The following is a 12568-nucleotide window of genomic DNA, read 5'->3' on the forward strand; positions in this document are numbered from 1 at the left end:
ATCCCGTATATTCCTCTTTATTGTATTTCTATTGTTATTAATTTGATTTTGTTTATTTTTTTTTGTAAAAGATAATTTCATTATACGTTTTATTTGATAGCTTATTCAGAAAGTTCATGAATTTCAGTCAGAACATTTTAATTATGTAAATTAGGTTAATTCTAGTTTCTTCTCTCTTTTTAACTTTTAAATCTTTTTTATTTCGTTTTTATTAATCTGAATTGACAATAATAAAGATGTTGACCCCATTCTAGTGATGTCATGTCATCAAACATCGTAATTGGCTCATTTATGTTGCAATCTTTTAATGGTGACAAAGCCCAACCCACATTTCTCTTTAAAACTGTCAATCATGGGTGAATATATGATAAAAAGTAAACAGTGAAAGATAAGTGGATTGGTATCTATATCATATTATCAGGGGCAGTCATATTTAAAATTATTTATAGTCATGTGATGAAGGCGGGGAGAATCAAATATATTTAACGTTGGTATAAAGACAAGAAAAGTGAATCCCGGAAGATATCCCCACCAACCAGGACCTAGTTAATATTCTCCTGAACTAATAGTACGATCAGTTTACACACGACTTGAGCAAGGTATAAATAAACCAGTACAACGACAGTTTATAGGAAAGATAAAGAAAAGATCAAGGCAAATAACTTCTACTGTTCTTACAACCTAAGCATAATATCGGCAGATATCAGAACAATGCTTTCAGAAAATAATTTAAAATGTGTTATAAGAATATTTAGTTTATTGTTCGTTATTGAGGTTGTATCATCAAGAAGACCAAAACTATGCGAGGTAAGAGTTTAGATTTCTTATTGCACAAATAGGTACACATTTTGTTTAACATAGTATAGTGTATACCGGTATATATGACACATTACTATTATTTACAGGTTAACTTGTAAAAGTATACCAGGTGGATATATAATCATTTTAAAAATACACGAGACATTTAATTCATAATCACCTTTATGTCCATTTTTGGAAAAAGGAGAATCTTGTGTGTATCGGAAGAGATTGTAGCATAATGATGCTGCCAGAAACCAATTTCAATCTGTTGGCATGTATTACTATTTTTTTTATAGAGGTTTGTTTGATTTCTAACTGAATTTGATAGTTAGAAATGAAATTTGAGCATCCTAGGAAGTATGAAAACTGATATGTTTAAGACTTTTAGTGTTGAATCCTCTGGTCGTCTGATACTTGAAAGAGTGTAGTCCGAATGATGCTTGAGCAGTGCATCTTTACTCTTACACCTTACATCTTACATTTTAATCTTGCAAGTATAACTTTTTGTCGGCTTCTAGACCCATGGATCCTGAATTGAATTCCAGTTTGTACACCTGCTTTTTACTTTTGATTTGAATTACATCAATGCAAGATAAACCCTTTTCGAAATTTTTAAAACCGATGAATTATTTATAATTACTTTTTTATGACTTCCCAGATGACACCATTGGGTTAACCAAGATACAATTTTCGCAAAAATAGCCCTACCAATGTTAAATATTTATGTCTATTGGCTAATGATTTTTTACCAGAATTGACTTGCTTGTTTTTTACAATTTATGTACAAATATTTAAAAAAAAAACTCATTTGTGTTCACAAAGTGGTCAATATATGGCTTATATATAGTGAACACAGATTTTCAACGACCTTGATCTTGAATTTTCAATGCATAAGGCAATTGGTTAAAGTTACTAAAACTCTGTGTAAATGTATATAGGTTCCTAGAATCAGACAGTTCTTAAAATTTCATAAAAAATTGTTCATTTTTTTACTTCTTTAATTTCGTGAAATTACATATACGTGACTTCATAGATCCTTCCAAATTCGAATAACGCTATATACATAGATAATAGTTTACCCCATACACAATATCGTGTTATTGATACAAGGTATGATTCACTCATATCATTACACATTACTCAATGACCCTTTTCACTACAGCTTACCTATTCCCAACAACAAATCCCTTAAAATAAGGCAGTATTGAATGCAGCTTATGACTAATTACAGGAAGTAGTGTAAAAATTGAACAACAAATATAGCGTTCTATTCATCTTAAAGAAATGTTGTTGAATAAGGAGTCGCGGGTATCGAATTTCTAATTCAAAATATTTCCGTAATTTGGAATTTTTTTTCCGAAAAATCGTTTACGTCGAATTTTCCCGAAAATTGGCAAATATCATGTAGCAAAGTTTCGTCAGCGCCAAATCCTACAGAAAAGGTAATCTTACTCCACACGAGTCTTTGGAGGTGATACGTAATGAACTAGATAACGGCATATATAGCGCCTAACATACGCAATCGTTCGAACTTGCACTTCATTATATAGTGTCAACTGGAATCAACAATTGCAATCTTTAGTTCAAAAATTCAAAGTCTTCTAAGTCAGATACGTTTTCTGTCAAAGGAGTGTAACTTGTGCAACCATTTGGCTGGACTATATGTTTCATATAAGTTCTCTGGAGTCTCTTAGTTATAAGTGACTTGTAGATATCCGATGCGTTTGATTCTGTTGATTTCTCGTCAAGTAACTCTGTCATGTCCATTTGTAAAAACTAGATACAGTGTCTTGGACGCAGCTCGTTTCCTAAATATCTCCATAAATCTCAGAAGCATGAGAGTATTTATCAAAACTTGGTTCCTTTAAAATGCTACTATACTTAAAAGATCCGCAAACCCTGGTAATAAATACATGTACTCAGATACATAGCCGATAAAGTTATATGTACTAAAAGGTAACGATATGATCTCAATTAAACAACAATACTGTTTAAAAAAATCGGTAAATTGTCGTTTTCATAAACACCAATAAGAATACGGGTTTTGAATTGATGTCAGTAGTTTATTAGGTGTAATAATGGTTGATTTCTATTCAATATTCACACATTTCATATACTATGTACTTACTAACCTTATATATATCAATATTATGTTTACCTATATTATATTTATATTTTGTTTGATTGGGGTGAGGATAGGTCGATCTAAGTATTTCTATTGCCTTCTTCAACAATTATAGTCAAATATTATGGGTTAAAAACCACCGATGTTTATTGTTCTGTTATAATTATCAACGACAGCTATACGCATAACATAATAAACACCCACAAATCAGTTTATGAAATGTAAGGTCTATGCTCAGTGGTGATTTTAGGAAACATTATGCAAGAGAGTCTAGCAGGGGCCACAATATTATCCAGGGTGGCCAAAGACTATTCTTTCAATATGTAAAATGGTAAAAGGAAATGAATGTGTGTGTATTGGTAAAGCCCTCGGCAACCACACAGAAACGCCACCCTATATATACTATCAAAATTACTAAAGGCATTGGTGGGTGTAGAATTATCCCATCATGCTGTAAGTGAAGGCCGGGCTACTGCCTTTAATGTTAGGGTTCATGTAGACCTCTACAGACAGAAAATTATATGTTAGATCATATTTAGGACATAGAAAATATTCCAGTTGGAAGTAAATCAATCTGGTTTCCAATGGTAAATCATACTTGAAGACATTCTTTGATCTTTTTGTAAAGTAAATTTGTGAAAATGTCACCAATTATTATATTTGTATCATGGTATCTTCAACGAGACAGATTCAAATCATATTTTATTTGTGGTTGGTTATTTCTTGAAAGGTTAATTTAGCGAATAAAGTAGTGTGGGCGTTGTGGTATTTTAGATTAACTTTATCAATCAGGAAGCTATGTCTGTAATATTGTTTGTATGTATTGTATTTGATAAATATTTAAGAAATATCTCTATTTGTAGAAGTTACCAATTGATATGCATGACATTTCAGTAATTAAAATCGATTGTAAATCAAGATGTATTATATTTAATTTAAATGGTGAAGTATTGAAGTCAATTTTAATCGAATGGATGGTTATGTTTTGGGAAACCAAGTGTTTGTCCTACAGAAGTCCTGATGTTGAGCTATTACACACAAACATAACGTAACATACATAACGATTTCGTAATGCGTAATCGAATCAATTCAACCGTTTTATACTTTATATTTGCCTGATACCGTAAGGCATTATTATTATATATTTCAGAGTTCAGATATCAATATCAGAGGACATCAAGGAGTGAAAATTGAACCATTTAGTGCCAGTCGAGTAGAAATGAGTGTAGAAGGACCTGGTTTTGGTGCTGCTCGGTAAGATTAAAGACTTTTACAGCAAAACGTCTTTCAATTAACTTCCGTAACGAGTATCCGGTAAAATTATTAGAAAATAAAGAAATCGTTAAAATCAATGCTTCCACCCCCACAATTTACTTGAGTTTTAAATGATTAATCGATAATCCAATAGACACTTTAATATCTAGTCTAAAATTGTCAAATAATATATTTACAAAAGACTTTTACACGATTAGAATAAAGATCAAGAGACTAAATTATGGATCGATATCTTTATCTCTGATATTTGATATATTTTATTTTTGATCGGACAGATCCATTTTTATATGACATTTCTTTTTTATTCCGAATTCGTTTAAAGTACAGTACAAATTGGGAACTTTCTTAAAGCTATGACTTAAAGGACAACACAATTTTCAAGATTTAGCCATTACATATCTCAGATATACTGCTTTATAACCATTGTCATATATTTTTGTCTCTGAGGTAGGGTCTTTTCCATATACACCACTCGACAGACATCTCCTGAGACACAGTTAATGGATAGACAATACCCAAACCAAAACAAAGACAGATTTAAATATTGTTAGATCATTTTCAGATAACCAAAATCAAACAACAAATGCCAGACCCTTTCTTCAGAAATAATTACATTACCAGACCTTACCTTGCCTTACAATGTCAGGCTGTTGTAGGTCCGATACAACCAATGTCAGCCCCGCTTATAACTAGACTACCAATGTCAAACCTTAACATAAGTGCTTTACAGACAGCTTAGGCATTACCGAGCCTTTACAATGTTTGTCAGACCCTTCCAGCTGCAACTAATACCAATTATTTTCAGAACATTTATAAACACAAGAATTATCAGTCCCATACATATAACATTTCAGACCCTTTCAGACACAACTAATGTCAATCGGTATTCACATAAGATATCCAACTCTTTCAGATACAACCCATTGCAGACATCCCTTACCAGACACAAACCCAACGTCAGATCTTGACAGATACATACCATGTCATGTCAGTCGTTTCAGATTAGGTAATGTCAGACCCTTTCTGTTGAAATGTCAATCCTTTTCAGAAACTACCAATGACATTCATTCACTTAAAATATCAAACCTTTTGATACAACCAATGTCAGACGCAAACCTTTACAACGTCTGATCTTAATATAAATCCTTTTCAGACAATTCCTATATCAAGGGTTCACTGAAAATTTTAAACCCTTTCAGGTGCAAACAAGGCAATGTCAGTTTTTTATTACAGATACAGACAACTTACTTTCAAGTTACTTTCACGATTTAACACATACAGTCCCTTTCTGATGCAACCATGGCAAATACCAGTTTAAAATATTCAAAAGCGTTATGTATTGTTCAGGCAATGTCAAACACTTTTTAGATACGGGAAACGTCAGATAGCATTATCAATTACAAACTTTGCTTTACTATAGTTTTACTTGATAATGTCTTTAATATCAGTATGAACTCGTGTTTTCCTTTTGCTTTAATGTATACTGTGTTTTTTTTATATTTTCTAGTACGGATGAAATGAAATTTCAGTTTAAAAGTAATGGTGAATCTGGTATATTGTTTTATGGATCTCGAGATAAAAATAACAATGAAATGATTGTATTAAGATTACGAGGTGGATATTTACATTATTCTATGAGGTGTTCTATTGCTCATGTTCATTTGAGAGTACCAACTGACAGATTGGACGATGGAATGTGGCACACGGTAAGGATTTAGATGCAAATATTCTTCAAGATATTCTACCTCTTAAGATAACCAAAAAATTGATTTCTTTGCGGCCAAAATGAGTCTTTGTTTATAAGTGGACTTACCTGGTGTCAACAGAATCCCTTTATAATCCAATAAATCCATAAAACTAAGTAATAATTCATTAAACGAAGTAATTTTGAAACATGCTTAGAATTGTGTTTTAAAAATTGTTTAGTTTGATGGATATATGTCTTAAATATAGATATTCTATTCTTAAGTCATGTCCATTCTAATAGGTAGTATACAATGTCCATTAGATGTCAGCACGTTTCGGTGTTTTTTTTTCTGTTAAATTCCAAGTAGAAAACAACAATTATTATTGCAGATTAAGCTCATCCTTCATTCTTAAAGTTATAAATCATCAAGACGATTGAAGATATAATAGTTTAAAAGTGTAGTAATGAAATAGCCATAAATTTTCTCAATTGAATGTTTGATGTCGCAATATGATATTTTGTTTTTGTTGTAAGAATGTAAGTATGATGTATGTTGTTGCTATAATTACTGGTATTATCAGGTTTAAATTTATGTTTGAATGTCTTCAGGTGAAGTTTTTCCGAGGAGGGTACAAAGGATATATAGAAGTTGACAAGAAAATATATTTCCAACCATACCGAGTGAATTGTGGTGGTTTCAACTATTTTATTTTTGGTGGTGTGCGTCCAGAACATTCTGATAGAATAAGTGTCCCAGAGGTTAGCAACTCCATACTATTTATTAGACATAAGCCCTACATACATTAGTTAAAGAAGCTCTACAAAAGCCGGGGCAACCTCTTTTCTGGGGCGGGGCGGGGCACCTCAGCTTCCCACCCACCATTTTGAAACGCAACTGCATCCTCATAATTAATGTAGGCCAATATTTCTTTTGTAAACTTTTCCTGGGCTGTCCACGAGATATTGTTCCAAACAGCACCTTCTATACGACATATCCATTGTGAACATATCTTTTCCAGAAACATATACAGGAATTGCTAGTGAAATAAGCGAACTTTTATTTTAAGCATTATTAACTCTTCTTTTCAGGGTAAAGGTAATCATTTTGATGGTTGTGTAAGAAATGTTGACTTGACGGTTTCAGTGAAGAGACATATTTCATATACTATGGTATCAGTGTGTCAGTGAACAAATTTCACATTGCGTTTTCTCGATGGGGGATGTAAGAAGGGATTTGGCGCCGTCCATAATATGTGACGAAATGTGTGTAGATTGACTGGTGTTGACTTTAAACGTACTCAAATCGAGAGCATAATGACTTCTCCAGAAGTTTCTCAAAGCTTCACACTGGAACAACTTTTGTCAAAGTGTTCAATTTATTTTTATGTGATAGAACTGTGAATTTTCATTTAACTTAGACTTGTCAACAACTCAACAATTTCATCAAGAAAAGTTCTATCTCATTGTAATCATATCTCTACATGTATTGTATTGAAACATTGTTATAAAGACTTGTAATTAGAAAATTGACACAATCTCGTCATTATTAATGATCATAACTGATCAGTACATTCGAAATTAGATTGTCCAAACATCTTGTGTTTTGTACTTTGCTTTAGTCGGAATGGTGTCAGCAAAGATGAAACAGATATAATATATGTATTTATCGAACTTTTCTCTCATAAAGAAATGCCATTCCTCTATAACATTCAAAATGTTGGATAAGACAGGAAGGCACTATCAAAGGTATTTTAAAAGAAAATTCGCTTTATGACATAATGTAATAATGTATTCGGATATGTTTTTCGGTGTATATTGTTATATCAATCTTTTGAATTTAATGTTTTGTTACGTTTAAAAGCTACTCAAAATATTGTTTCATTATTAAAATTATTAATGTTCTTCTTGTTTATATATTTATTTACTGCAATAGTCACCTTTCTTTTACCATAACTGTTTGTAGACCGAAACATTTGCCCTTATTCCATAAATATATTGGAAGTTGTCGGCTGGTGTAGAGACAGAAAAACTAGGCCCTGATTTGTGGAAATTTTACGCACATCCGATGCGACGCGTTTTTTTTTTAAACCTAATTATTTAAATCGGATCCACCAAACCCAGCTATTTTTTGAAAGATAGATTCATACTGATCATAACCCCCCTACAATATTTATGTCACGTCTGTGGTTTCATCAATTTTTTTTAACGAAACTGATCTTTCGTCGACTATTTCAAATTACCTTAGCAGCCAAACGTTCAAGTGTCATAGAGTCACGTGATATTAACAAAACGAAAGCTACGGTGATGCCCAGCTTACAGTCATCGTAAAGTAATTAGTTTAATACTATGTTACAAAAAACAAATCTTCTGACGTGTATTAAATTCTCATAAAATATGGCCTGTTTTTTTCTGATTCTATTTTAGCTGTCAAATTGTTTATCAGAGGATTCTGTAAATGTTTGTATGTTAGCGAATACAGCCAATCAGACAGAATGTTTGTGAACACAAAACCATAATGGTTACAGTATTTCTGTCGATGGCTGTATTCACTGGCGTGCAATCCAATCGCTGCATAGGCCTACTGTTAAACAAGAATTGTGGCTATTGCAGCTATTGCAGCCATGGTATAAAGTTCGTAAAAACTTCACATTGTAAAGAGCGGGCGCCCCTAGAAGGTTAGGAAGTAATCACCACCGTTCTTATTTTCGTCCCCATATTTATCGATTAAAATGTATGCCTATAGTACAGAAAGAACCCAGTTTCATTCCTGACTATCAAACATATTCATTACAGTTTTCGAAAATCGGAACAGGACTTTTATAGTTCAATTCAATGTCAAATTAAAGAGCCAAATTTCCGAATAAGTGATAATTCCAATCATGGAGAATTGAATTAATCCCCTGTTAGTTAATACGCTCACCTGTTGGATATTATAACTCTTTCTACAGGCCTCATATATCTATATATATATGCACCAGTTTACCCCCCACAGTGGTTTATAATACCTTATGTAAAAACACATTTAAGGATATAAAGAGGCCAAAGGATCACTATATATTTATTCATTAAAATACAGGGGGTAAAATTACACTATTATATTTATTTTACTCGTACATTTTTATGTTTTATTTCCCATGGCGAGAGAGGAATTGAAAAAGAATTGAGTTTTACGTCCTACTTTGCACCTGATTGGGATAAAGACGGACAATGCCAAGTAATGCACAAAGTTGGGACAGCCACAATAGTCTACTCATTTTCTATTTCCAACTGTCGAGGAATCCGTTCGTTAAGTCTGCACAGTCTGTAGCACACGGGGCTTCGGTTTCATTGGCCAGACGTTTTTTCCATGGCATCCCCTCCTACTTCCATTAGGCTACTGAAAATGAAATAGGGGAAACCAGGTTGAAAATCTTTTTTGTGGCTGCGGCTGTGGCTGTGTTTATTCATACATTTTGATCTACATCTCATTCTGAACCATAACATGATACCATGTGACCATTTAAAAAAATAAATTTTTTGTTAATTTTTGTAAGATATTTGTTGTAAGTTGTTATATATTTTTTTCCACTTTTTTGTCTTCTCAAATAAAAATTTGCCGTTTTAGGTACTTTTACCCTTTAAGTATTTTTTGTGCTTTTTAAGTACTTTCATCATATTTATTTAGTTTTTGAGCTACCATGGACCATCGCTTTAGATCTCATTGGCAATATCCCAGGCAAAATTAATTTTCCCCAGCATTCGTATCTCTATAATCAACCCAACTTTCGTCATAATCAACCCAACTATCGTCATAATCAACCCAACTATCGGCATAATCAACCCAACTATCGGCTAATCAACCAAACTATCGGCATAATCAACCAAACTATCGGCATAATCAACCAAACTATCGACAAAACCAGTATCAGAGAGGAAACACTAATCCCAACCGCCAGAACAACTACCGTCGTCCATACAACCCTGATAACCACCAAAGACAGGAGACCAATCCAGCAGTGAAGATATTATTCCAAATCTTACAATGTCTTCACCATGCTTCCGTCATTTCAAAGCAGGTCAGTGGTTCTCCCACACGTGGTTTTATCTCTAAAATTTCGGATCTCAATCGGTTTGTTAAACCAGCTTTAAAAAATTCTGCTATTTCCTCGGCTATCGAGACAGTAAATAGTGTTTGGGCTAAAAACGTGTCGATAGCACTTAAGAATCATTATGATTCACAGCTGGCTGAAAAAATTTCCTTGATCAAAGCACGCAATATTTCGGAATCAAATTTTAAACAATTCACTTTCGAAGCAATAAATTGGGCTAAGAAGTCATATCGCCGACTCCAAAAAGATGCCCTTGATCAATTTGATAAAATCATAGACTCTTTTAAAGACGTAGGTGTGGTGGAAGACATGGAAGCTGAATCTCAACCAGTTTCTACACCAAACAGACATCAGTTACCATTAATCGCAGATGTAAGACCTACGCCGAAACGCAAAAGAACTCCGTCACCTTCTGGCCTTAGTACCTCGCAAGAACCACTATCCATAAGCAAGAAACCTCACACTCATAGACGTACTTTACCATTACCAACTTTTACTGCAACTCCATCCATACCAATGACGACGCCAAGATCGAACCCTGAAACACCGAAACCTCAACGTACCAATACTCGCCGCCGCTTAAGTTTAACCACCTCACCCTCATCTCCAGCCTGTAAACCACGACGTCATAATAATTAGAAGGATAAATCCAAATGGTCTATTCCCACACTCACCAAACCAACAGTTATCATTGGATCTTCCAACATGAGCAACATCCCGTTCCTACATCCAGATACCCAAGCCGAATCTTACCCTGGTGCCAGAATTCAGCATATCAATACATTACTCTCCAAGATCTCTCCAACAACCATTCCGAAAAAGGTGTTATTTCATGTTGGCCTAAATAATAAACAGGAATCAGAAGAATCCATACACAGAAGGATGCTGGAACTCCTCAAACTTGCCAAGTCGAAATTTCCGTCTGCTACTCTTTACGCCACACAGATTCCTTACTCAAAGGAGCTACAATTAGCTGAACCTCATTTAGTCAATAACCTCCAGAAGTTCAACAGTCTATTATATCATAAACCATACTATTCCTCGCTTCAATGGAGTGGTCAGTGTCATTTCGGATAACATCCACTGGATGTCCCCCACTGCAAAAAGTATTTATTTTTCATGGGTCTCCCATTTAAACTGAACGCGGGGGGAAATGCTCTAAAATTAGGAGAAACTGTGGTTAACCTCAGTTCGCGAAAACTTTCTCCCCTTGAAGAAAGAGTTTTAGATAGAGGTCTAACATTTATTCCGACATCTAAAACTCTTTCCCATGAACCAATTTTATCGTCGGTTGAACACGTCAATAGGACTTTTAAGTTAAATTTCTTTTTTCGGAATAGACTCGGCAGAGGCAAGCGAATACCGTTCATTGAAAAGTCTGGTTGGACTCCACCAGACAGCGCGATTGACTCAGATATTTTGGCTACTTGCGATAAATTACATGAAGAAATATCTCATTTACCTTTGGTGAATGAAAAACACAACCTCACCAAGTTTGAAAGGAAAGCTTTGAATAGCCTAAAAAACGATCAGAACATTATAATACGAAAGAGTAACAAAGGCAGTTGCTGTGTCATTCAGAATAGCAAAGACTACATTTTTGAATTAGAGAAACTATTGAACAATTCTAATCATTACCGTGTACTTGATCAACCTATTTTCATGGAAACTGCGCAAAAGATAAACAATATTTTAAAAACTTTAGTAAACAAACAATTTATTTCTGATTCCCAATATGACTATCTGTCAGCGAAACCCTAAGTCCGTCAACGTCACATTTATACTTTACCGAAGATTCACAAAAACCCGGAAACTGAATGGTCTTTAGCCAATAGGATTCCTAAAGGCAGGCCTATTATCGCGAGCGAATCCTACCGAGTTTCTGAATACATTGACCTACTTCCATTAGCGTGTAAGCATCCGTCATATCTTAAGGATACCACTGATTTTGTTGAAAAAATTAAAAGCTTGAATGTTCCTCCAAACGCAAGATTTATCTCATTAGATGTTACGAGTATGTATACCCATATTGATAATAAAACCGGTTTAGACGCTGTCCGAAAGGCCTTTCTTCGAAATCCCTGCGTAGATAGACCCGACAAAGAAATATTAGAACTTTTGTGATTATATCTAACGCGAAATGACTTTGCCTTTAATGAAAAAATTTATCTCCAGACTTCAGGCACCGCGATGGGCAAAAGATTTGCGCCGAATTATGCAAATATCTTTATGGCTGAGTGGGAACTGGAAATTTCTTCCATTTCCCCTTTTGAACCTTTCTTCTATGGAAGGTTTCTTGACGATATATTTATTATTTGGACCGAGTCTTTAACAAATTTTTGGCAATATTTTGAAATTTTAAATAATCACCACCCTTCTGTAAAACTAACTGCGAATATTTCTGAACAAAGTATGGATTTTTTGGATACAACGGTATTCAAAGGACCAAGTTTCTCTCAAACAAACAAATTAGACATCAAAGTATTTTTTAAACCAAGGATACTCACCAACTTTTATATAAAAACTCTTTTCACCCAAAACATACTTTTACGGGAATAATCAAATCACAAATTTTGGGTTTTTTTTAGAATT

The 12568-nt window shown here is 33.8% G+C and overlaps 1 protein-coding gene across 1 annotated transcript; it reads left to right on the plus strand.

Moving 5' to 3' along the window:
* Positions 1-525: 525 nt before the first annotated feature.
* LOTGIDRAFT_229859 (hypothetical protein) lies at positions 526-10615 on the plus strand (the record flags this gene model as incomplete). The annotated part of the gene is made up of 6 exons (XM_009068416.1): positions 526-807; positions 4077-4180; positions 5709-5907; positions 6498-6647; positions 6978-7058; positions 9791-10615. The coding sequence occupies exons 1-6, from the start codon at positions 712-714 to the stop codon at positions 10613-10615; spliced, it is 1455 nt and encodes a 484-aa protein (XP_009066664.1). The 5' UTR covers positions 526-711.
* Positions 10616-12568: the final 1953 nt, after the last annotated feature.

This window comes from Lottia gigantea, assembly GCF_000327385.1.
Source record: "Lottia gigantea unplaced genomic scaffold LOTGIsca_9, whole genome shotgun sequence".
NCBI lineage: Eukaryota > Metazoa > Mollusca > Gastropoda > Lottiidae > Lottia > Lottia gigantea.